This window comes from Colletotrichum lupini, chromosome 5 (assembly GCF_023278565.1).
Source record: "Colletotrichum lupini chromosome 5, complete sequence".
NCBI lineage: Eukaryota > Fungi > Ascomycota > Sordariomycetes > Glomerellales > Glomerellaceae > Colletotrichum > Colletotrichum lupini.
The window spans coordinates 837,749-864,532 of NC_064678.1; the positions used below are offsets into that span (position 1 = coordinate 837,749).

Here is a 26,784-nt window from a genome sequence, read left to right on the forward strand (position 1 = left end):
GGTCAAGTCTATCTCCATGCCTAACATACACGTAGTGCTCTATGCAGCTGACAGGACATATGGTCATCAAGGACATCTTGCGAAGCAAGGCAGGCGCCGAAGCTGGAGTTACCGTAAAGAGATTTGATGTGGCGATCTCTGAGTTTGCTTGGGAGCAGGTGCCATTGGCAGACACCCAGAGAGCTCTAGGTGAGGCAATTCATCTAGCCAACGACAGGAAATTCAGCAACATATATGAAGAATTTCTTAACGCCCCTCTTGGGTCTGAAAAAGAAGAAGCTAGGGCTAGAGATTTGCTCTGCCAGGCCCATGGCATTTCCACAACATCTTACAGACCAAGGAAAGATTGGGAGCTGGTCAGGGCAGCACCATTCATTGCGTTGCAAGCAGATGTGAGTTTCTGAAGTTCTCAGAGTCAGACATTGTTGTATTATGTTGATAATGGAAGCTCAAACTGACCCACAATCACGACAGTCTTATTGGAAAGACTCGCCCGAGAAGGTGTTACAGCTCGCCACCAGCCTGCAGGATAAGGGAGATAACTACGCTGAAAGTGGTCGCGCTAGAACTATGGATCTCGCAGCATCCGAGACCACGGGGAAATTGACAGAACTTCTGTCCCAATACTATGAATTATACGATCAATCTGAAGCGGAGGTTCAAGCTAAAAGAGCTCGGGGGACGACTTATCCTTGGAACTAGGTCGTTACCAAGAGTCTGGTACGCTTGGTCTCTCCACTTTGAGCTCCTAGTCGTCTATCCAACCCCCTGTGGCGGATCCTTTGTATACACCATGCATGTGACACCTCACTCAGCGACTCATATGCTACCTGTCAGTCTTCTACAAATTTGGCAACTAAGTTCTCAAATACGCAATTTACTTAGCAAGCTGAGAAGCAGCCCAAAGACACGTTCGTTTAGGTTGGAAAGCCAACTACCTATTTTCGCTTGTTTTGAGAAGCAAAATCCGACATGGCCCCATCAATAAAGGCCTTCAATAGTTGTCGGGCGCAGAGGATAAGCGCATGAGACACCGCTATTTGGACCCTGTGACCAACTACGCTCCCACTAAAAGCGCAGAAAGCCTAACCGAGTTACCCGCATGCCGATGACCGCTCAAAGCGCCGCCGTCTGAACACAGTCACACGAGATGACTCAGCGGAAGATAACGGAACAGTTTTGTTATCGTCATGGATAACTATGCGCCCTGCTGCTGCTCGCGACACTCTGCAAACTTGTCTCTCTTGGGGTTGATATTTTCTTGGTGGGTTTGCTACTTGCTTCGATGTATACCGATGTATTCTTCGGTCTGACAACTTGACTTAGCGCCTCTCGTTCTTCACCATGGCCGCCGTCAATTTGGGACGGCCTGCGTCACTATCGCAGAGCCCTATCTCGCGGGATGACGCATCCGAGATACTCGGCAGCATTAGCATGGCTGCCTTTCTCTGCCTCTTGGTATATCTCGCTGTTCACAACAGTTCTGGGAAAATATACTAACAGTTTTTAGATTCCACAACTTGCCGCAAACTACAAGTTGAAGAGCGCAGACAGCTTATCTATGGCATTTCTGTTCATCTGGCTTTTGGGGGATGTTACCAATTTACTAGGTAAGACCACACGCGCAAGCCCAGCCAACCTGATCTCGGGATATGTTCTTCCGAGCAGTCTTTCAGATGCATGTGCAGACCACATGGACTCACCTGGCACGATACAGGTGGTTTGGCGAACGGCATCGCGCCCGCAAGCATAGCCGTGACAACATATCTCTGCTTTTCGTACTCTACACTCATTTGCCAGTGCCTGTACTACAACTCAAAACGTCGGATTCAAAACTTCGTACAGCCTGGGACGCCGAGATCGCAATCTCCCGAGCGACGACCTCTTCTTGAACCCGCAGACTCTTCTGAAGACGTGAACTCAACAGGCCACTACCAAATTGCCTCTCCCGGTTCGAATCAAGTAGTGGACAAGGATGAGGAGACCGACATTAGCACTGTACGCACTCTGCACGACTGGCGGTTTAACGCGGCATGCCTTGCTATGGTCGCTGTTCTGGGAATCTCGGGATGGTTCGTGCTTCGCCAGTTTGGTTTGCTTGGCGACGAGAGTCCTCCTGGAGCAGTGAGCGTTACGGAGTTGCCAGGCATTTCTGAATCGGTTGGCTCAGCATTAGGAGTCATCGGCGCGATCTGCTATCTGTGGTATGTGGTGGTGAGCTTGCAAAATGTTGCACCGACTGACCTAGGCATGCAGTGCCCGGATCCCTCAAATCATTAAGAATTACAGGGGAAAGTCATGTGAAGGTAAGTTTACCCCCCTACTGCTTGTGATTCCATATGATCTTAAACTCAACAGGTCTTGCGCCGCTGTTCCTGCTGCTGTCCATTACCGGAAATCTGACGTATGGAATGAGTGTCATTGCGTACAAGCAAGACAGAGAGTATTTGCTTACCAGCCTCCCTTGGCTGATGGGCTCGCTTGGAACGATCGTGGAAGACGGCATTATCCTATTTCAGGTCCGGCTTTACGCGCGTGTACAAGAGCCAGTAGAGTCAAGCAGCTTATGATTCTACTCAACTTGAATGGAAGCCCACATATCATGATTTTGTACTATCTTGGCGAGAACCTAAAGACATTAATGTCATGACTAGTCAAGCGACTTGGGTCTTGCAGTTCGACTCATTGCCGTTGTTTCTCGGTATGAGCTTTGCGAAAAGAGCAACTTCCGGCCGAGTTGTAATATCTGTAGGAACAATGCAAATCATTCTAACAGCCTACGGCCATCTGAAATAGGATTCAAGGCAACGTTGGTCCCCCTGAGTTGATGAACATCTCCTCCTGTAGTCTCATCAACTCTTCTCGCCTTTCTTCTCGCTTCGGAAACGCACCAATCTCTCATTTTCCAATTTCGTTTTCACAAGCTCAACTTGAAGTCAAACCCGATAGCCGCCTAACATGCGTGTCATTGCCTTTGCTGCTGCTGCGTTGGCCTTCGCCATGCCCATTTCTCTACGTGATTCCCGTCAAGGATTTTGTTAGTGATGCGTCGTGAGTCTGCCCAACTAACATCGAATAGGCTGGTGTCTGCGCGGCGTTTGGTGTCTCCTCTCAGAACGGAGTTATCAAAGACTGAACCTCCAGAAGTTGTATCGGCAAGGTCGGAGAGTCCTGCACTCAAACCCTCGCAGGACCCGTTTTGTGCCCTGTTTGACGTTTTTGGGCAGGGGAAGGAGCCTGGAAGTTATGTCTGAGGTGTCCAACAGAACCGTGTAGTTCTGCTGCGGCATCACATGTGACTGGCAAAGACACTTTAAAGTCTCTCAACATTCGGAAGTCTAGGTTTCTAAAACTGTCGGATTGGAAGTCCAATTCGACCGCGGCATACAGCCGACTGCGCAGGGGCTAATTAGGGGCCCTATTTACGATTATCGTAGCCAGCCTAACCTACGGTTAGAACCTCCTTTTTACACCTACGCAGATATTTATATAGTTTAATTAATCTCTTCGTTAACTACGGTTCGAACTAACTACCCTATAATAGGGATACTAATACTAATTAGTAGTTAAATTCCACTATTATAAATTAATAAGGCATCTCGCTACGTAGAAGAGATAACCTCTTAATACTATACGGGATAGGAGATTCGTGCTAATTAACTTTACGGAAGTAGACGAAAAAGGGGGCGATTCTCGAATGCCGCACGGAATTGAGTAATCGTAGCCCTTTACTACCTACGAGAGGTCGACGTCTATTACGTTAAACTACGTTAATTAACGGAACCGCTTAAGTAACTAGTTTTTCGCCGTCGCCTTAAGTAGCCTTTTTACTAAATAACTTTTCTATAGCCGGCCCGCGATCAGAAATTAACTAGCTAAATTAGCAAAAGGAATTCCCTATATAACGACTACTTGCCTAATTAACTAGTACGACGAACGGGCTTAATAGTACGGTATAAAAGAGCACTACGCGATTAAAAAAGGGGATCTCTAAACGTAAATATTTTTACTTAGCGACGAAGGTAACCCTATAGGAGTTATTAAGCTAAGAGATTTATAGTATATAGAAAAGTCTATTATTACGGGGATCTTACGGGTACGCCCTTAAGCCCGCGATCTAAACGACCTCTTCGTAGCTCCCTTAACTACCCCCTAGGTATTACTTAGGAATATAGTATAGGGGACGGTCTAACGAGGGAGGAGGGGATTTAGAGGTCCTAATAGTATCGAGTTAAGAGTATTACGGATCTTAGAGATTAACTTAAGAAGAAGGCGGCTACCCTAAAGTAGTCCTACGACCTCTTATTAAAGTCACTATTAGCCTAAAAAAAGGCTAAAAAGACGAGGATCTAAGGGAAAAAAAAAGAATCCTCTAGAGGGCCGCTAAAGGGCTTCTTTTTATACTAGCTCACGGCGTAAGATTACTAATTTCGAGAAATCGGTAACTAGTAAAAATCCCGAGACTAATTACTATATCTTATTACGGTAATATAAACGTCTGCCGCTACTATTATTAAAAGAAACTACTAGAACCTACCCTTTTATATTAAATAAAAAGGAGGATCTTAGTAAGTACGATAGTTAGCGATTTAGAAGGGTAGTAGTAATCGCTAGAAATAGTAAAAACGAGAGTAGTAGCGAGATAGTAAGAGGAAGCGGGAATCTCCTAGACCCCGATAAATTCGTCGGGTAGCGAAAGTACGGATTTGCTACGACTAGCGCGCGGATTAGATATATCCTTATTAAAATTAAATACGCTAGCGACCGCTAATATAGGCATAAGCTAGAGCACGACTCTTAGCGAGTTAGGGTAAAGAAAAAGAGGACGAAACCCGATCCTAGATAGAATCCTAATCCTTTATAAGTAGGTAAATATTAACCCGGACTATTAGGGGACGTAGATATATAGAATTGCGGATTAGCCTAACGGCGAGTAAATTAACGCGGTATTAATCTATTTAACTAAGGTCTACGAGAAAAAGGGGCTATAGGGGTAACCCCTATTTTACGAGATCGTAAACGACCTTAGCTATTAGCTAAACAAATAGTTCGTAAGCACAAGCCTAGGAATTATAAAAGCGGTTAATAAATTCCTCTATAAGCGAGGGGTACTACTAGCGTAATTATAATCGCGAGAACCTTACGAAATCCTAATAGCGACGATTATAGAGGAGGAATTCGTAACATAGACCTAGGTATAAGTCGATAGGGCGTATAATCGCTTTAACGAATTCAGAAAAAGGGTAAACGACCCAGATTTCCTTTTTATAATTACTAACGGCAATCTATCGTCGCAAAAGGATATATAGAGGCAAAATATAGTACTAAAAGTACGATAATTAATAATTCCGCCTATTTCGATCTATAGCTCGTCGCCGCTACTAATACGAAATTCGGTACTAATCGGCTAGTAAAAAAGGAGGTAGACTACCCGAAGTTACTAATAATACGTAGCGACGTAGGGATCGCATATAGATACCGAAAATCTAATAACAAATACGAAGTAATTCACAGACCTTAAAAAGATCTTCTCGAAAGAGAAATTATACTCTGGGGGGAAGTATGAGGTCTTATAAGAAACCCTAACGATATTTTACGATTACTACGAAAAAGTCGGAATTAAGGAACACTAGTACTATTCGGTAATTAATATCGTACTCGTAGGCAAAGCCTCTAATTACTACTACGAAGCGGTGCGTAATTTCGATCGAAACGACTTTCTTAGTATAATTAACGCAATCCGAAGCCGCTTCGAGACCTATAATAAGAACCTAGAGCTCCTATCTAAGCTACGAGCGATTTCTTTTATATCTATAGCTAGGATAATAGAGGGCAAATCGCGAGTAGAAATCCTCGAAGAGCTTATCGATTGAATTAATAAGCTAGCGAAAACCTAGCTAAATAAAGGGACTAACGAGCGGAAAGTCGGATATCTCTATACTATAGTCTAGCGCGTTTTAAAAACAAAAATAACTCTATACTAAGTACCCGAAAACTACGAGACGCTCTACTCGAGGCTAAGATCTAGCTTTAATATTAAGGCGAGAATACCGTACTAAACCTACCTCTAGGTATATAACGGCCCTTACTAATAGTATTAAGTCGACCGAACGTATAATAGGAAAGGAAAGGAAGCTAAGTATGGTAATCGCTAATAAGGAATCCTAGATTTATTAAATAAGTAGAGATTTAACTCGCGAGTAGGGTAACGAAAGAAGCAGTATTTTATTTATAAAAAGGATAGATATTAGTTAAGTAACTACTCCGAGGAAGAGCGTACTAAATCGTACGAATAATATAGAAAATCGAGGGTAGTAGATAGTAAAACTAGCCCTTATCGATTTAACTAATTCCTCGTTATATATAAAGGCAGATCCGGGGGTACGGAACCTAGTAAAAGTAGCTAATTTAGCGGCCTAAAGCACCCGTACCCTATAAGAGATTTAGAAAATAAAGAAGATCTTACCCCCTATACCGACGAATTAGATTACGACGAAGTCGACGATATTAACCACTCTTTCTTCGCCCCGTTAGCCTCGGGAGGATATACGAGGCTAAACGAATAAAAGGTAGTAGAAGCCCTTAATAAGTAGGCTTTTATTTACGGATAGTAAGAGAAGGTCCCTTAGATAAAGGATACGGAGGTAGGCAAAAGGACAAATCTAATAGCACAGAATTCTACTCTTTTAATATCTAAAGAAAAGAGATAAGGTACTAAGCAATTCTAGGGGTAGCTAGAGGGGTCCTTTTTATACTACCTAGATTACTCGAATACTAAGCTCGTATAGGCATTCTATACGAACGAAAGGTACGGCCCAGATAATTTCTATAAGATTATCCTAGACACTAGGGCATCGCAATAGTTAATAAGAGGAAAAGGGTAATTCTAAGCGCTATAGAAAATCGCGCTAGTAACGCTTAATACGTTAATAGCGGGCATTGCGAAGATTAGCTTCGGCCTAAGTAAGGAAATCGTCGCCCTAAGTACGGTAAAAATAGAGACGTACTTTAGAACGATAACTTTCTATATCCTACCTATTAATACCCCATTTCTCTTATATCTAAAAGACATAGATCGACTAGGCATTATATTTAATAATACGAGGAACAGAATCTCTAGCTATAAGCACTTCGAAATAGTCGAATAACGATAGGGGCACGCGTTCATAAGGCTTACTAACGACACGAAGTTAATTAATTACCTAACGGAAAGTGAGCTTAGATAACTATACTAGAGATTTAGCTACCTATCGGTCGCGAGGCTATATAACCTCCTAAAGTATTTAGGTAATAATAATATCGAAATAGGGGCGCTAAAGTAGTTAATAAAAGTATGCTACTAATACTAAATAAATGCGCAGAGCCCACGCAGATTTAAATTCAAATTGCGTAATAAGCTCAACTTTAATTAGGAGATCGTTATTAATATTTTCTACTTAAATAGTCGACCGGTCCTATATATAATCGACGAGGCTATATTATTCTAAGCAGGGCAATTCCTACGGGATTTATAAGCAAAAATAGTATAGGTAGCTCTATAAAAAAGCTAGATTAATATATACTAGGGACCGCTAGACGGTATTAGAACCGACGCTAGTACTAGTTTTAAGTTAATAGAATTTAAAGAAAATATAACGGCTTATAGTATATAGTTAAAAGTCGTACCCGTCGAAGCGTACTATAGTATTAGAAAAGTAGAAAGGGCGCACTAGTAGTTAAAAAGAGCGTTTAAAATTATTAAAGAGGAAAATCCCGATTCTAACGACGACGAATGCTTCTAAACGGTACTTAAATACTATAATAATACTATAGGGCCTAACGGGCTTATACCGACGCTTTTAGTATTTAGAGTATATTTAAGAACGACCTTAGCCTCGCTACCGTTACTAAATATAAGCTAGCGAGCTTAAGTAGTTAAAAAAGTAATACGGGCACTGTGCAAGGTAAGTATAAGAAGGTAAGTTAATAAGGTAATTACTACGCGCAATAGGCCTAATATAGGGGTTAATTTAAATATGCCCCTAAATTTAGATATACGAGTATAGCGCGAAATTACTTAATAATAAGCTAGGCTATATAAATTAATTTCCGTCGACGAGCGTTCTTACGTAGTTACGAGAGATCGCGACTAGCTACTCGAGGTATTAATTATAGTAGTTAGACTATATTATATAGATCCTATCGAAGTAATTTCTAGCCTATAAAAAGAAGAAGAGCTAGGGGAAGTTATATAACCCGCAGTAGAGGTATAGGAAATTATCCTCGACGAAATCGTCGTAGTAGTACTAATAAACGACGAGGAAGAGGAAATTACTAAAAGGGTACTAATACGTCGCGGGAGACTACGACGGCAAGTACTAACGCGGCAATTTATTATTAGCGACGAGGTAATTAATACCTTTTATATAGTAAAAGAGAAAGCCGATTTCGAGCTAGTAGTTAAACTACGTAAGGAAGGCGTAATTATAACTATTAGAAAGCCGTATAAGGGATTAGATCTTATCGAAGTAGACACTCTGCGCGATCGAGGGGTCTATCGATTTATCTTTTACGATTTAGAAAAGTATACAAACCTCCGCATATTTAAATTGCGAATAGTTCGTAAAATTAAAAAAAAAAGAACACCCCAACCGTATAAGAAGTTTAGATACGTAATTTAGGGGTACGGCGACGTTAAAAAGGCGACGCTACTTATATAATCGCCCACTATATAACGCTATAGCTAACGATTAATAATAGTACTAATAGCATCGCTACGGAAGAAGGGATACGAGATTTAGAGCCGTGATATTACCTAAGCATATACCTAATCGGCCACAGGGCTCATAAGGAAAATCCTAGCCTATTTACTAAAGGAAATAGCTAGTAAGTACCCAGAAGGCACGATTATTAAAGTGCTTAAGCTACTATATAGGCTCGCAAAATCGGGCACTTATTAATAGGCCACTTACTACGATTTTTATATTAATTAACTATTAATAGTTACCTCTATATACGACCCGTACTTACTAGTCGCGGAGTATAAAGGTAACTAATTTAGGATCGTTAGAATATAAACCGACGATATATTGGGCCTATCCAATATTAACTTTATAAAGAAGGAGGATAAGGAGCTTTAGAAAGCGGGCTTCGTAATAAAGCTAAAAGAGGTCCTTATAATAAACACCCCCCTAGTATTTAATAGCGGGATTCTTATAATCGAAAGGGAAACCGTCGTTTTTTAGTAAAAGGGGTAGGGCAAGAAGATTAACCTCGTCGACCCGAACGTAATTAATATTAAGAAGCGGTATAAGGCTAAGCTTGCGCGAGGGGTATATATTACGAGTATTTATTAGCCCGAAGTAACTTTTAACTATACTAGGGTAGCGCAAGCTATAAATCTAACTAAACGAGACGTCGAGGTATTTAATAAGCGGCTTAAGTAGTAGTAGACGAATCTCAATCGAGGTCTCGTTTACTACTCGATTAACCTTATAACTAGTAAGCTCTACGTCTTCGTCGATAAGTTATTTATAAATAATAACGACCTTACTTCTTAATTAGGGTATATTATTATCCTAGCTAATAAGAGTATAGGCGAGAGCGAATTTACTATATATAGTAATATAATTTACTACTCGTTAACTAAAAGTAAGTAGGTAATAAGAAGTGTACTAGCGTCGGAGGTTTATAATATAGTTAATAGCATTAACCTCTTTTATACGATTTTAACGACGCTAAGGAAGATTACTAATTGAATTAGCCTTCTACCTATTCTAACGGTTATCTATACCGATTCCTACTCGCTATACGAATGCCTTGTTAAATTAGGAACGACGAAGGAAAAGAGGCTTATAATCGATATTATAGCCCTTAGGTAATCGTACGAAAGGCGCGAGATACTTAAGATCTATTAGATTAATAGTAAAAATAACCTCGCAGATATTTTTACGAAAGTAGTACTAAATAAGGGATTAGAGTAATTCGTAGGTAGTAGAAAAGTCATTATACAAATAGAGGGATGGGTTATATAAAAAGAATAGAGAAAAGGGGGAAAAAGAGACGACTTAGTAAACGGGCCCGAGGTCGAATTATACCTCTAACCGCAGCGGTTAAATCGATAAAAAAAAGAGAAAGTTAGTATCGGATTAGAAGTCTAATTCGACCGCGGTATATAGCTAACTGCGCAGGGGCTAATTAGGGGCCCTATTTACGATTATCGTAGCTAGCCTAACTTACGGTTAGAACCTCCTTTTTATACCTACGCAGATATTCATATAGTTCAATTAATCTCTTCGTCAACTACGGTTCGAACTAACTACCCTATAATAGGGATACTAATAAAAACAAGTAAAAGTCCACCGGAGAACATCCCTGTTCTGTCCATATCTATTGCAATTACACATAAAATTCTCTTCATAATGCAGTAATATGTTTAGTCAAAGTAAAGGGAGCCAAGGCTACAGTCCAAATTTCTCAAAATGAATTAGATGCCCTCTCCTCTTCCACACGAAGAGCGTGTACGCTAGACTTGCAGAAGTCACGGCCGCAACAGAAACCAGCGCCGGCCAATTAAATTGCGAAGGCCGGAAGAAGATTATTGTCGCCATGTATGAAAGTAGCTCAAACGCATTTTGCCAGGCTGCCTCGACTGTCGAGAATCTGCCACGGCTCTCGGCTTCGACTTCCTGAATTCTCGTGTCAGACGATTTTACACCAATGACTTTTCATAGGCCGGGAGCTTCTCACCTCTTGGACGATGATTTGAGTACAAAGGTCAAAACCGCGAAGACCAAGACGGCTAATAATGACTCCGATCACGAGGCTGCTTGCCGGTATGAGGGGGTTCGGCATAAAGGCCCAGAAAGCCACCAAGCCGCCTATCAGAGGAAGAACCTGGCAATTGCTCATCCAAAGGCCAGCGCGTACTTGTCCAATTCGACCCACGAGCCAAGGCGCAACCCAAGTCGCCAACACCTCGAAAACCACACTGATTGTTCTTGCAATGCCGATGTATGTTGTGTTGAAACCTGATGCGGCCAAGTACGTGACCATCTGGCCTCCAAAGCTCAGTACCGTGAGGTATAGTAGAGAGCAGGCAAACGATGGCAAGAATGCGCGATGGCCAAAGTAGAAATTGAAGTCGGATGCGGACTTCTTGATATGGCTCAGGAGCTTTATGCCAGGATTCGCCGATGCTGCCGTTGTTTCGGAGGTAGACGTTGGCTTAGACTTAGGCTCCTGCAAATCAGGGTCCTCGTCATAGATCTTGGCAATGGCATAGTACTCGACAGCAACAGAAGCGGTATTCATGGAGAAGTTGACGATAATCGCTGCCTTTGTGGATAATCCGTCAATAAGAGCGATGAACAGTGGCCCGAGTAGTTTGCAGAGAAGATCGATGCGGCGCATCTGCGCATTGAGAACTGCTAGAGCTTCGATGTCACCTTTGGCGATGATAACAACCTAGTGGCCCATTAGAGACATTGAGTTGTCCGGTGCAATCAGCTCAAACTCACCCAGTCTTTCTCCACTGAAACCATGTTCACGATGGAGTAAAGCTTTTCGGCACACGCCATCAATGAGAGGAGCGCAAGCAAAGCCGAACGTCCACAGTCGCCCAACGGTAGCCTAATGAAGAGGACGTAAAATAAGACACATGATGCTGATACTGCAAGTCGTTGGAAGACTGGGCAAAATCATGTCAATATTCAACAGCCTGATGAGTCGTCCATCTACATGCGCCGAGACTCACCAATGGATGCGCGGACAACTTTCAACCGGTCATTGTTATCAATGTACTGTCCAACTGTAGGCGCGAAAACGAGAGCCGATAATCCCCTGGCAAGCGCATAAAGCGACATGGGCAACAGTGTACCCGGAAATATGGTCGCCAGGTACAGCACAGCGCCAAACTCGAACATCCGAGAATTCCAAGTCGAGAGGAAGTGCGATAAGTAGAGCCGGCGTGCGATTCGGGGATCCACCCGGTGGGTTTCGGAGACCGAGCGATCTCCTTGGCCTGCTCCATTGCCGAGAAGCGGCGTCTGCTCGTCGGGCCGGATGGCCTCTTCATCGGGGAGAGACTTAGTGTGCGTCATCGTTCAAAAGGAGAATTGCCCAAAGCCTCGGATTCGAGGATCAGATAAGGATGAGAGAACTAAATAGTTGACTGCGTAGGAACCGGAGAAAGCTTGATAGCTATAGGCCCGGGCAGGGCCGCATCAGATAATGTACGGATAGACATCTTAACCTTGACGTGGCGTGACTTCAGATGAACGGTGAGCAGGAATTATTATCTAATAGCTACGCGAAGACGGGGGGAGGTGAATACATTCCCGAAGCTCTGCGTTGCAAGCATTTGGGTACGGAATGGTTGAGGTTCCGAACAGGGAGCTTTGCCCTGATTGATGAGTCTGGAGAGTGGGTCGAGGCGACGGAGGTAACACAGGTTCCGCGTCCGTGCCTTTAATTGCTACTTTATGGCACACATCTGTATGTACCCAGATTCTGCTCTAGCAAGTCATCTCTCAGATCTGAGCTGCTTTTCCAACACAGTCTCTAAGCGGCCGATTCTTAATATATGCAGATGCCTCTTATACCAATTCTTTCGGAAGATGGATGTGTCCCCAAAGCTTTGAAATGGAGAACATGGCCATCAACCCGTTTCTTGAATCATGTCCGTCCCATTTTGGTCTAGTGCCCAGCCTCTATGTCAGATGAAGGTAAACCGTTTGTAATCGGAGCCAAACTCCATGCTGTGCCCGCTTAGTCATGATACGAGATCTTTCAAAACCTGGGGCATGGCCGCCGACGGAGCTGAGTTTGCTCCGTGTGTCCAATTCGATGCTGTCTTGCACCAACAAGCCCCAGCAGCTTTGCCAGAAGTACCGGCTCCTGGGGAACGCTGATCAATGCCAAAATGCCACCAAAGCGAGCATGCGATATCTGCTATCGTAGAAAAGTGAGGTCACTGAAGTCACCTGTATTTCAAAGGGAGAACAAACTCAGTTGCTGATCTATGTGCTTTGTTATCCCAGATCCAATGTCTTATCCCTGCAGAGGGCCCTCCGTGCGACTGGTGCAGCCATCATGATTCCGAATGCACTTTTCACCGCGATGCGCCACGGAGGAAGAGGAAAGCCAAGTCAGTAACTCTCAACCACTCTCCAAAGCAAGAATGTCCCTATAATGCGCCTTTGCTGACCAGTAACGGCTCTTTCTCTTAGGGTAACGTTGGGCGACGTCCAAGGCCTCAACAATCGCATACAGCAGCTCGAAGATGCGCTAGCCAAGGCGAACTCTCAGCAACCAACTCAGGCAGACACCCCTAATCAAGGCCAACCAACTCCAGCGATATCCGTATCTGAGGAGATTTCAAACTCAGCATCTGTCCAAAGTCCAATTCAAGCAACTATTCAGAACTCTATTGCGTTTTCCGATCAATCACTCTCTCCACTGGTCTTCTCTCAAACCCCCACCAGTGTGGATGATACTTACACAACACCACTAGTAGATGGGCCCGGCAGCTATGTCGGTCCCAATTGGTTCTTCAGAGGCATCCACGCATTCTCCGAAGATGGGCGTAGATGGATTTCCTCCAAGACTGGTCAAACCATCGATTGGAGTAAACTTCAAATATTCACACCAAAGCCATCACCTTTCGCGAGGAGACACGCGCAACTTTCGTCAGATCTTTGTCAACTTCCGGATCGAGCTTCTTTAAGAGAGCTTCTGTCTTCGTACTTCATTTCATCTTTCCGCTTAAGATACCCACTCATTGACAAAGTTCTCTTCGAAGAGACAATCAACGAGGCTTACGGAGACCCCGACAATATTTCACCTCTACCAATTCGCCTGGCTGCCCGGGCCTGCGTCTTCGGAGTCGTCAGTCTCATGACGTTACTACCAGACGCTCAGCCTGGTTCCTTAGGGCTAGACGGCAATGAGAGCGCAGCCAGAGCCAGCTATCTTCTCAGTCAACTTGTCGGATATGCAAGCCTCACAACGTTGCAAACAACCCTGTTACTAGTGAGTCGATCCTAGACATTGGCTTTCAGTAGTTCATGCAATGATCAGCAAACTAAATCTAGAGTCAAGCATGTGCAACGTCTCTTATGCGGTTATTGGCAAGACGCCGATTCGCTACTGCCAGGAGCCTGCCGTACAGTGGGTGCACTCGGCGGGCACCATTATCAGCCCTTGAAAACCCTTACAGGAGAGATCCCGCTGTCTGAGAGAAGACAATGCCATATTAGGAACCTCTTCTGGGTTTGCTACATGTCGGATAAAGACTTGTCCCTACGGACAGGACAGCCTCCACTACTTGCTGACATCTACTGTGATCTCACCGTCCCAGAAACTTACCTGAGCTCTTACACCTATCTACGTGGTCTTAATGAGTATCTCCACCATTCAGATGCATCAAGCGATGAGGCCCGCACACCGCACTTCTCGGGAGACGCTCAATTAGGGTATCTCAAAGAGAAGGTATATCGGCTACTTTACTCGGCACAAGCCCTGAGGAACAAAGACAATCGTCTCTTGATTTCAATTCGGGAACTAGATGACGAGATTGAATGCTGGCGTCTGTCAGTTCCGGTGGACTTTCGGCCAGCTCTCTCAGTCTCGTCAAATACTCTTCTAATAACGCCGGAAACAAAACCACCTCATGCACGACGATATTTTCACCTTCTTCTAGAGTATTGGTACCTGATGATCTACGTTCATACCACAGTCAGACGATATGATGCACATACGATAATTGGCGACGGGGGCCAAGACCTTCACAGGGTCATTCACTCAAGCTATGACTTATCAATGGAAGCCGGCAGATCGACGCTTCGATGCCTGCGGGTGTGTATGAATACCTTCTCCTATGAAGGCTTCTGGTTAGTCATCATATTCCCTTCGGCTTCCTCAAGCATCATTGAACCCATACCCGCAGCCAATATTCTTGTGTGGGTGGATGTCTAGCAACTAATGAAGTTCCTAGGCTGCTGATATTTTACGCCACCAATGCGGCCATTGCTCTGTTTCTCAATATGATCATACACCCAGAAGATGCAGACGGCCAGCTCGATCTCGAGCTTCTAATTTCGGCCGCTAACGCAATCCGTGTATCAATACCGCGGGCCTCAACACGTGAAGAAAGTGCGCGCATTCAGAGAACGTCCGACTTCATGATGTGGCTCATGTGGCTCGGCTCATGCGCCATCACCAAGTCGCAGGAAGAGGGATTACAACACGAACTGTGAGAGTCGAGCATACCCGTGGCGGTTTTAAGGAAAGACGCGATTGACAAGATGCCGAGCTCATAAGAAGCGGCTCCCGCTGACAAAGCGGTGAACAAATTCGTAAGGAGCGGCTTAGCGAGCCAAGATGTTAGAGCTCCCCTGGCTCTCGTCTCAACAGAGGTTGCAATCCGAATAATTAAGCGTATTTATACTGCAGAACATACGTTCCCGAAAGCTTCGCTCTTACTGGCGGACGGGACCATGCTCAACGATACACCAGATCAAATACGTGCAGGAGTTAATTAAGTTTAGTCGCGATGCAGTGTCATTCCACCCACTTTCCGGAACCCGAGTAATGCGGCCGGAGTCTCGCTCCTAAGCGGTTTCCATGTGGTTACTGATCAATTCGGTAGCGAGGCTTCTTCTAGAGACCCAGGAATCGATCTGTTCTGTATGGGTCATAACGATCGTATTATACAAATGATTGCTTTCATTCAAGGCAGGTGGTGTTCCTATGGCCTCGGCTGCCCGGCCCCACCGGGAGGGATGAGCGATCGGCTGAGGGGTTCAGCAACCTAAGCTCGACCTTAAGGGTAAGTACTTGAGATTGGAAGTCGCCAGTATTCTTCTTTCTTCTTGTATCGATATCACATCAAACCAACCTTCAATCTCGTTCTCCGGAGTTGCTAAGATGGTTCAAGTCTCACCCATCGGCCTCCTGCTTGGCCTAGTTGCGAGTCAGATCATCTCCGCTCAGGCGCAGTCTCTCCCAAAGCAACTCGCCGTAGTCCGTCGCCGCTCTGGTCTCACGCACAAAGAGTATCTGTACTACCATACACTAGTTCACGGGCAGAAGTCATGGAACGCACCTCGAGACGATTCCTTCCCCGCAGCCTACATCCAAAGCCATGTCTTTGACGGAGTCTTCGGTGCAAACAATAGCGTAGCGAACCAAGTCTACGTCGGCCGCGACGACATCGCCGAGCTATACAGTAGCTCCCCGACGTCCTTCTTGGGCCCACCCTCCACGAATTACACCGAGACGGTGATCGGTCCTGATGGAGCCAACTTCAACGACTTCCCAGTTGCCATGTCGATGATTGCGACGGAGACTTTCCTGACCAATATCACGGCGGGTGCCCCGAAACCTCCGGCGAAACCCGGCAACGAGCCTCCGGTCGCCTTCTTCTGGGCCATGGCTACGAAGAATGCTACATCGAACGAGACGTTTGCGAGGAATCTGGCGGATGCACTGATCAAACCCTTACCCGCCGGAACGATTTATAATGCCAGTATCCACGTCCCTATTCCAGGCGCCGATGTGAGGCCTTACTTTGGTGGAGCGGACATGCCGATCGTCAATACTGTCATCAAATTGTGGCTCAATGACAGCGGGTCAGCCATCACACACCTTCGGGCTTCGCAAACAAAACTGGATAGCGCGGCACTCAACCTGGATGAGAATCTATCGTACATGCTCTTTTCCAAAGAGGTAACGATATGGAATACTAAAGCCGGTATCGAGGTAAGTCGTTGCGGGCTATCGATAGTCCGATAATCACCCCTCGGCCGCAAAGCTTACATCGAAACAGTTTGATATACCGCGCCTCGAGGCTGTTTTGAAGGCCGAGAACTATTGATCACGGAACTTGAAGGGTAACAGACAGGGGTGAAGCCTCAGCTATTAGGCTTCCAGTGAAGCCTTGTATTAACAAATACCCATTCAAATGGACTTTCACTCTGTCCAAAATTGATCTCCGGACAGGTGGTGAGCGGCCGCCGCGATGTCGCATTCTCAAGTGTGGCATGGGGGCTCACGATGGTTGATACCATTTTGACTGCTGGCGAAACCACCTGACCTTATGTTTCAAGAGTCTCTATCGTAACCTCTCAAACAACCCCGTTGCAAAACTGGAGTACCTAGTAGACAAAAGATCAATTCCTTCTCAAAGTCTTACCAATCTTTTCCCCAATCAGGCTAGTCCCTTGCAGGCTGCAGTCATCATCATCACTGCCAAGCCGGTAGGCGCCCAGAGGCCAGGGCGCAGTCTCAAGAAAACCCCACTGGAATTTACACCGCCCCTGTGAACAGTTCACAGCTACGGCCTCTCACACGTCATATGGTGTGGCGCAACTTGCAGTATGCCAAATTATTGGAAGTTTGCTGCTCGTTTTCGTTGCGAAATAGTAAACTCGCGAAGATCATACCATGTGAAATGTGGCGTTGGTATAGCTAGTAGGGCCAAGACGGGAATCCCAACCGTCCCGAACTATTAGTATCCCTATAACAGGGTAGTTAGTTCGAACCGTAGTTAACAAAGAGATTAATTAAACTATATAAATATCTACGTAAATATAAAAAGGAGGTTCTAATTATAGGTTAGGCTAGTTACGATAATTATAAATAGGGCCCCTAATTAGCCCCTATATAGTTAGCTATATATTATAATTAAATTAAACTTTTAATTTAATATTAACTTTCTCTTTTTTTTTTTAATTTATTTATTATAATTAGAAGTATAATTCGACCTCGGGTCCGTTTATTAAATTATCTCTTTTTATTCTTTTTCTCTATTCTTTTTATATAACTTATTTTTCTATTTATATATTAACTTTTTTATTACTTATAAATTACTTTAACCCCTTATTAAGTACTATTTTTATAAAAGCGTTAATAAGGCTATTATTTTTATTAATTTAACGGATCTTAAGTATCTCGTGCTTTTTATATAATTACTTAAGGGCTATAATATTAATTATAAGCCTCTTTTTTTTTTTTTTTTAATTTAATAAGGTATTCGTATAATCAGTAAAAATTAGTATAAATAACCGTTAGGATTAATAAAAGGCTAAGTTAATTAATAATCTTCTTTAGTATTATAGAAATTATATAAGTAAAGTTAACGCTATTAACTATATTATAAACTTTTAATATAAGTATACTTCTCGTTACTTACTTCTTTTTAGTTAATAAGTAGTAAATTATATTATTATATATAGTAAATTCGCTTTTATTTATACTCTCGTTAATTAAAATAATAATATACCCTAATTACGAAACAAAGTTATTATTATTCGTAAATAACTTATTAATAAAAATATAAAGCTTATTAATTACTAAGTTAATTAAGTAATAAATAAGGCCTCGATCGAGATTTATTTATTATTATTTAAGCTGCTTATTAAGTATTTTAATATCTCGTTTAGTTAGATTTATAGCTTATACTACCCTAACGTAATTAAAAGTTACTTTAGGCTAATATATATTTATAATATATACCCCTTATATAAGCTTAGCCTTATACTACTTCTTAACGTTAGTTATATTTAAATTAACGAAGTTAATTTTTTTACCTTATTCTTTTTATTAAAAAACGACGGTTTCTTTTTTAATAATAAAAATCTTATTATTAAATACTAGGGGGGTATTTATTATAAGGACCTCTTTTAGTTTTATTATAAAGCCCGCTTTTTAAAGCTTTTTATCCTCTTTCTTTATAAAGTTAATATTAAATAGACCTAATATATTATTAATCTATATTTTAACGATCTTAAATTAATTACTTTTATATTTAGAAACTAATAAATATGGGTCGTATATAAATATAACTATTAATAATTAATTGATATAAAAATAGTAATAAGTAGCTTATTAATAAGTACCTAATTCTACGAGCCTATATAATAGCTTAAGTACTTTAATAATTATACTTTTTAAATACTTATTAGCTATTTTCTTTAGTAAATAGGCTAGGATTTTCCTTATAAGCCCTATAGCTAATTAGGTATAGGCCTAGGTAATATTATAGTTTTAAATCTTATATCCCTTTTTCTATAATAATACTATTAATATTATTATTAATCGTTAGCTATAGCGCTATATAGTAGGCAATTATATAAGTAACGTCGCCTTTTTAATATTATCGTACCCCTAAATTACGTATTTAAACTTCTTATATAGCTAGGGTATTCCTTTATTTTTAATCTTACGAACTATTTATAATTTAAATATATAGAGGTTTATATACTTTTTTAGGTTATAAAGGATAAATTAATAGACCCCTTAATTATAAAGAGTATTTATTTTAATAAGATCTAATCCCTTATATAGCTTTTTAATAATTATAATTACGCTTTCTTTACGTAATTTAATTACTAATTTAAAATTAGCTTTCTTTTTTACTATATAAAAAGTATTAATTACCTCGTTATTAATAATAAATTACTATATTAGGGCTTATTATTATAGCTTTTTATAACGTCTTATTAGTAATATTAGTACCCTTTTAATAATAATTTTTTTATTATTATTTATTAATACTACTACGACGATTTTATCAAGAATAATTCCCTAAGCCTTTATTATAAGTTATATAGTTTTCCCTAGCTTTTTCTTTTTTATAATTTAAAAATTACTTTGCTAAGATTTTTATAATATAATTTAATTACCGTAATTAATATTTTAAGAAGCTAATTACGATCCCTTATAACTATATAAGAGCACTCGTTAATAAAATTGAATTTATATAGCCTAGCTTATTATTAAGTAATTTCGTATTATATTTATATATCCGAATTTAGTAATATATCTAAATTACCCTTTATATCGGGCCTATTATATATAATAATTACCTCGTTAACTTACCTTTTTATACTTAATTCGCGTAGTACCCGTATTACTTTTTTAATTACTTAGGCTTGTTAATTTATATTTAATAATAATAATAAAGCCGAGGTCGTTTTTAAATATATTTTAAATACTAATAGCGTTAATATAAGCCCGTTAGGCCCTATAATATTATTATAATATTTAAGTATTATTTAGAAATATTTATTATTAGTAAAATCGGGATTTTCCTTTTTAATAATTCTAAACGCCTTTTTTAATTATTAGTATACCCTTTTTACTTTTCTAATACTATAATACGCTTTAATAAGTACGACTTTTAGTTATATATTATAAGCTATTATATTTTCTTTAAATTCTACTAATTTAAAACTAATATTAGCGGCGGTTCTAATACTATTTAATAGTCCTTAGTATATATTAATTTAGCTTTTTTATAGGGCTATCTATACTATTTTTATTTATAAATCCTAAAAAAGTTACCCTACTTAAAAAAATATAACTACGTTAATTATATATAATACTAACTAACTATTTAAATAGAGAATATTAACAACGATTTCCTAGTTAAAATTAAGCTTATTACGTAATTTAAACTTAAATTTATATAGGCTCTGCGCATTTATTTAGTATTAATAATATATTTTCGTTAACTACTCTAGCGCCCCTATTTTAATATTATTATTACTTAATTATTTTAAAAAGTTATATAGCCTCGTAACTAATAAGTACCTAAATCTCTAGTATAGTTATTTAAACTTACTTTTTATAAAATAATTAATTAATTTCGTATCGTTAATAAGCCTTATAAACGTATACCCCTATCGTCGTTTAACTATTTTAAAATACTTATTATTAAAAATTCTATTCCTTGTATTATTAAATATAATACCTAGTTAATCTATATTCTTTAAATATAAAAGAAATAGGGTATTAATAAGTAAAATATAAAAAGTTATCGTTTTAAAATACGACTCTATTTTTATTATACTTAGGGTAACGATTTCCTTACTTAGGCTAAAACTAATTTTCGTAATACTTACTATTAATATATTAAATATTACTAATACGATCTTCTATAGCACTTAGAATTACCCTTTTCTTTTTATTAACTATTATAATACCTTAATATTTAAAATAATCCTTTAAAAGTTATCTAAGCCGTACTTTTTATTTATATAAAACACTTATACGAGCTTAGTAGTTAAGTAATCTAAGTAATATAAAAAGGACCCCTCTAGCTATCCTTAGATTTACTTAGTACTATATTCTTTTTTTTTTAAATATTTTAAAAAGTAACGTCTTCTCTTTAAGTATTAAAAAAATAGGCTTTAGCCCTATTAAATTCGCCCTTTTAACTACTTCTATATTTATTATTTAAAAAACCTTCTTTTACTATCCGTAAATAAAAGCCTACTTAATAAAAACTTTTATTACTTTTTATTTATTTAGCTTCGTATATTTTTCAAAAGCTAATAGGGTAAAAAAAGAGTAGTTAATATCGTTAATTTTATTATAATTTAATTCGTTAGTATAAGGGATAAGATCTTTTTTATTTTTTAAATTTTTTATAAGGGGCGGATACTTTAAATTATTATTTTAATTACTTTTACTAAGTTTTATACCCCTAGATCTACTCTTATATATAATAAAAAATTAGCTAAATTAATAAGGGCTAGTTTTATTATTTATTACCCTTAACTCTTTATATTATTTATATAATTTCGTACGCTCTTTTTTAAAATAATTATTTAATTAATATTTATCCTTTTTATAAATATAATATTATTTCTTTTATTACTTTATTTACGAGTTGAATTTCTATTTATTTAATAAATCTAGGCCTCTTTATTAATAATTACCGTATTTAGCCTTTTTTTTTTTTATATTTAATGAACTTAATATTATTAACAAGGGCTATTATATACTTAGAAATAGGTTTAGTACGGTATTTCTATTTTAATATTAAAGCTAGATCTTAGCTTTAAATAGAGCGTCTCGTAGTTTTTAAGTACTTAATATAGGGTTATTTTTATTTTTAATATATACTAAATTATAATATAAAAATATTTAATTTTTTATTTATTAATTCCCTTATTTAGTTAGGTTTTTATTAGTTTATTAATTCGATTAATAAGCTTTTCAAAACTCTTTACTCGCAATTTACTTTTTATTATTCTAGTTATAAATATAAAGAAAATCGCTCGTAGTTTAGATAAGAGCTCTAAGTTCTTATTATAAGTCTTAAAGCGGCTTTAAATTACGTTAATAATACTAAAAAAGTCGTTTTAATTAAGATTACGTACCGTTTTATAATAGTAATTAGAGGCTTTACTTATAAGGACGATATTAATTACTAAATAATACTAATATTCCCTAATCCCGACCTTTTTATAATAATTATAAAATATTATTAAGGTTTTTAATAAAACCTTATATTTCCCCTTAGAATATAATTTCTTTTTTAAAAAGATCTTTTTAAAGTTTATAAATTATTTTATATTTATTATTATATTTTTAATATTTATATACGATTTTCATGTTATTACGTATTATTAATAATTTTAAGTCGTTTATTTCTTTTTATATTAGCTAATTGGTACTAAATTCTATATTAATAATAATAACGAACTATAAATCGAAATAAGTAGAATTATTAATTATCGTACTTTTAGTATTATGTTTTATTTTTATGTATTCTTTTATAATAATAGATTATTATTAATAATTATAGGGAGGAGGTTTATATTATTTACCTTTTTTTTTTAATTTATTCAAGCGATTATACGCCTTATTAACTTATACTTAGTTTTATAATACGAATTCCTCCTTTATAATCATTATTATTAAGATTTTATATAGTTCTTATAACTATAACTACGCTAATGATACCCCTTATTTATAAAAGAATTTATTAATTACTTTTATAATTCCTAAGCTTATATTTATAAACTATTTATTTAGTTAATAGCTAAAGTCGTTTACGATTTTATAAAATAGGAGTTACCCCTATAGCCCTTTTTTTTATAAACTTTAGTTAAATAGATTAATACCGTATTAATTTACTTATTATTAAGCTAATTTATAATTTTATATATTTACGTTCCCTAATAATTTAAGTTAATATTTATTTATTTATAAGGAATTAGGATTCTATTTAAAATCGGGTTCTTTTTTTTTCTTTTTTATTCTAATCTACTAAAGGTTATACTCTAGCTCGTACCTATATTAATAATTACTAACGTATTTAATTTTAATAAGGATATATTTAATTTACGTACTAGCTATAGTAAATCCGTACTTGTATTACTTAATAAATTTATTAAAGTTTAAAAAATTCCTACTTCTTCTTATCGTCTCGCTACTACTTTCGTTTTTACTATTTTTAATAATTATTACTACCTTTTTAACTTACTAACTATCGTACTTATTGAGATTTTCTTTTTTATTTAGTATAAAAAAGTAGGTTTTAATAGTTCTTTTTCTTAATAATAATAGTAAACGTTTATATTATTATAAAAAAATATAATAATTAGTCTTAGGATCTTTATTAATTACTAATCTTTTATTATTTTTTATATTTTTAGCTTTTTAAGCCTCGTACTTTTTATAATTTTTAAATAGCTTCTTTTTTTAACTTACTTCTTTTAGGGTAGTATTTTATAAAAATAGTTAAAAATAGACGCTAAGTAGCTTATAAAAGAGCTATATAAGTTATTAAGTATAATTAATAAAGTTAAGCCCTTTTTTTTATAAAATCGTAAACGTTAAGGACTTATTAAAAATACTCCCTTATTACTCGTACTTAGTAAGGCTAAATACTTTAGAGATCTTTTTTTTTATTACTTTTCTATATTTTATTTTATATTCTTTAAGTAGTTTTTTTTATAACTTAATTATAATTAGGTAATTATTACTTATGAATAATCCTTTTTATTATTTAGTTAATTTTTAAAATTAATAATCTCGTACTAGGAGCTAATATAAAAAAAAGCTTTTTAATAATATTCTAGAGGATTCTTTTCTTTTCTTTTTAAATCCTAATCTTCCTAGCTTTTTTTTAAGTTGATAATAATTATAATAAAAAGTTATAAGACTACTTTAAAATAGCTACCTTTTTTTTAAATTAATCTCTAAGATTTATAATACTTTTAATTTAATATTATTAGGACCTCTAAATCCCCTCTTTTTTTATTAAACCGTCCTTTATATTATATTTTTAAATAATACTTAGGGAGTAATTAAGGGGGCTATAAGGAGATTATTTAGATTATAAGCTTAAGGTTATATTTATAAAATCCTTATAATAATAAACCTTTTTATATATTCTAAATCTCTTAGTTTTATAACTTTTATATAAGTTCTTATTATACTTATTAAAAGTATTTATATTTAGAGATCCTTTTTTTTAATTACGTAGTACTTTTTTATATTATACTAACGAGCTCGTCCGTTATACTAATTAATTAAGTAAGTAATTACTTTATAAGTATTTCTTTTTACTAATTTAACTAGTTAATTTCTAATTATAAGCCGGTTATAAAAAGGTTATTTAATAAAAAAGCTATTTAGAATAATAATAAAAAGCTAATTACTTAAGCAGTCCCGTTAATTAACGTAGTTTAATATAATAAATATTAACCTCTTATAAATAATAAAAGGCTATAATTACTTAATTCCGTATAGTATTTAAGGATCGCCCCTTTTTATTTATTTTTATAAAATTCATTAATACGAATCTCTTATTCTATATAATATTAAAAAGTCGTCTCTTTTATATAACGAAATACCTTACCGATTTATAATAATAGAATTTAATTACTAATTAGTATTAATATCTTTATTATAAAGTAATTAGTTCGAACTATAGTTAATAAAGAGATTAATTAAACTATATAAATATTTATATAATAAGTATAAAAAAGAGGTTTTAATTATAAGTTAGGCTAGTTACGATAATCCTAAATAGGGCCCCTAATTAGCCCCTGCGCAGTCGGCTATATGCCGCGGTCGAATTAGACTTCTAATCCGATACTAATAGCACTAGCTTTAAAATATAACGAAGAAGTGGAAGATCGATAAAGACGACTTCAATAGACGGTGTCGTGATGCGGGAGCGAAGGATAGCACGTGCTTCTCGTGCTCTTCGTGCTCGAGCCTTTAGGTGAATGGCGATGGAAGAGTGCAGTGCAACAGCGGTTAGACGAGCATGAAGTGCGCAAGAGTAGGAAGAATTAGGGTCAGATATCACTTTGAGACTCTACAGAGTGTGTATTTGTTTTTGGTTTGATGTTTAGTCACTTGAGTAATGGAGTTGTTATCTCACTCCTCTGTCGTATGTGGTTATGAATCTGAGCTTCCCTGGTCTGTCATTGATACGTTGTCTGTTCACACCGTCTTTCTTGTCACTAGAGCGGGCGGCTTCATGCGACAGTTTCCAAAGCAGAATTGTGGATTGGGTTCGCTCTTAATCTTGAGCATCACCTCCAGATTATCATCCATTGGATATGTTACTACCTTATTCACATGGAGTATGGCCAAATATTGCATCGGGCGATCCCGATAAGTCGGGACTTCCGCTGGCATCTCCGGACCTCCCCCACATTCCCGCCGGTTGCCCGCCCTCTTATCCTCTAGAGCTGTACGGAGTACCCATGTCATGAGATACCGCATATCAACGCGACATCAATTCGTACGAATACTGTGATACTTGTTCAATTGCGTATAGCATGCGCCGTCTCACTACACATTTGATATCTACTTCCAAGCTCTCGCTGCGCCATACTGCTGCATCGACTAGGCACAGCAAAACCCCAGCTGTAGGGCCGCTCCTCGGCGACATCCGTCTGCTTCACAGCCATCATCCGTTCCTGTCTTAAAAGCTTCCTATCGGAATATTGAGCGAGAGAGATAGGCTCGCGTGCTCTCTTGCCCTGAAAGGGTAGCTCATCCCCGGGGAAGAAGCAGCCACAATATCGAAGGCCTTCTTATCGCTGGGAATATTGGCTCTCTTCTGCGATTCCGAGTTCAGGAACCAATAACCCACAACATTGCGCAAGCTCGGAGCAGCAGCTGGCCCAGCCTCGTTCGCCGGGATCGCAGCTGAACACACGCACGCGAGTTCTCGACAGGCGGAGCGGAGGTCAGCGCAATAACATTGACCTTCCGTCTTCGGCCTAGGTGTCTCCCCAACGTTATCAGAGAAAGTTCCTAAGCGCGTTGTGGGATTGGACAGTGACTGGATTAACGTTATTTGTTGCTCCTCCGAACCCCACAGCCCAGCCCAGAAGTCCTTGTCCATCCCAAGCCGGCGGGGGTGAAGCGATGGTGGGAAAGATTTTGGGAATCGTCAAGTTTCTTTTCCAGGTAGTCACTCCACGCGACGAGACGCACGCTGCCTGAAGCTTGGATGGATGCAGAAGGACGGACGAACTGTCAGACAGTCAGAGTCAAGGGAGACGGGGGCCAAGCCGGCCTGGCACAACATGATGGTGAGTTTGCCATGGGTACAATTGCCACCCTAGACCTGGATCAAGGTCACGTCGTGTTACCGAGGGACTGTCTCGCTCTGCAGGCACTCTGGAGTGCATCAATTGGTCTCCATGATGAGCGTCTAGTTGCTCCGCAGATGTTCATCAGGGTGTTCTTTTCACACCGAACCAGTTGAGGCTTCTCGCCATGCGGTACCCATGCAAGCAAGTGATGACACGGGACCGGATAGAGAAGCAAAGCTCGATGAACTCTGCCCGCCACACCAGTTGCCAACACAGGTTCGGCTGCATCCGTCCACAGGTCAGACAAGCCCTTTCTCGGTCACCCTTTGTGGAAAGCCCAACGAGCTGAAGAGAGACCGTGATGCGTAACTGACCGTACATTGGCCGCGAGTCGCATGGCATCGTCCGGAGGAACACTACACGACCTACCAAATCATGAACCCCGGTT

The 26,784-nt window shown here is 38.6% G+C and overlaps 7 protein-coding genes across 7 annotated transcripts; 5 read left to right on the top strand and 2 right to left on the bottom strand.

Annotated features, from left to right (window-relative positions):
- Positions 1–59: 59 nt before the first annotated feature.
- Positions 60–2,553, top strand: CLUP02_09680 (uncharacterized protein; the record flags this gene model as incomplete). Its single annotated transcript, XM_049288658.1, has 7 exons — positions 60–262; positions 335–392; positions 475–657; positions 1,327–1,458; positions 1,511–1,610; positions 1,718–2,204; positions 2,520–2,553. 7 exons carry the CDS (start codon positions 60–62, stop codon positions 2,551–2,553), a joined length of 1,197 nt encoding a protein of 398 aa, XP_049145802.1.
- A 491-nt stretch (positions 2,554–3,044) lies between these two features.
- Positions 3,045–3,254, top strand: CLUP02_09681 (uncharacterized protein; the record flags this gene model as incomplete). Its single annotated transcript, XM_049288659.1, has 1 exon — positions 3,045–3,254. The coding sequence occupies one exon, from the start codon at positions 3,045–3,047 to the stop codon at positions 3,252–3,254; it is 210 nt and encodes a 69-aa protein (XP_049145803.1).
- Positions 3,255–6,914: 3,660 nt separating this feature from the next.
- On the top strand, positions 6,915–7,148 carry CLUP02_09682 (uncharacterized protein; the record flags this gene model as incomplete). The annotated part of the gene is made up of 1 exon (XM_049288660.1): positions 6,915–7,148. A coding segment is annotated over one exon (234 nt), but the record flags the coding sequence as incomplete, so codon positions are not given.
- Positions 7,149–10,439: 3,291 nt separating this feature from the next.
- CLUP02_09683 (iron transporter) lies at positions 10,440–12,080 on the bottom strand (the record flags this gene model as incomplete). The annotated part of the gene is made up of 4 exons (XM_049288661.1): positions 10,440–10,667; positions 10,729–11,445; positions 11,499–11,668; positions 11,735–12,080. The coding sequence occupies 4 exons, from the start codon at positions 12,078–12,080 to the stop codon at positions 10,440–10,442; spliced, it is 1,461 nt and encodes a 486-aa protein (XP_049145805.1).
- Positions 12,081–12,656: 576 nt separating this feature from the next.
- CLUP02_09684 (fungal specific transcription factor) lies at positions 12,657–15,236 on the top strand (the record flags this gene model as incomplete). The annotated part of the gene is made up of 6 exons (XM_049288662.1): positions 12,657–12,693; positions 12,752–12,935; positions 13,020–13,126; positions 13,190–14,010; positions 14,080–14,939; positions 14,975–15,236. 6 exons carry the CDS (start codon positions 12,657–12,659, stop codon positions 15,234–15,236), a joined length of 2,271 nt encoding a protein of 756 aa, XP_049145806.1.
- Positions 15,237–15,906: 670 nt separating this feature from the next.
- CLUP02_09685 (uncharacterized protein) lies at positions 15,907–16,855 on the top strand (the record flags this gene model as incomplete). The annotated part of the gene is made up of 2 exons (XM_049288663.1): positions 15,907–16,740; positions 16,808–16,855. 2 exons carry the CDS (start codon positions 15,907–15,909, stop codon positions 16,853–16,855), a joined length of 882 nt encoding a protein of 293 aa, XP_049145807.1.
- Positions 16,856–16,892: 37 nt separating this feature from the next.
- CLUP02_09686 (uncharacterized protein) lies at positions 16,893–26,738 on the bottom strand (the record flags this gene model as incomplete). The annotated part of the gene is made up of 11 exons (XM_049288664.1): positions 16,893–17,074; positions 17,174–17,297; positions 24,929–25,102; positions 25,169–25,306; positions 25,369–25,481; positions 25,586–25,688; positions 25,814–25,901; positions 25,955–26,052; positions 26,118–26,274; positions 26,384–26,618; positions 26,660–26,738. 11 exons carry the CDS (start codon positions 26,736–26,738, stop codon positions 16,893–16,895), a joined length of 1,491 nt encoding a protein of 496 aa, XP_049145808.1.
- Positions 26,739–26,784: the final 46 nt, after the last annotated feature.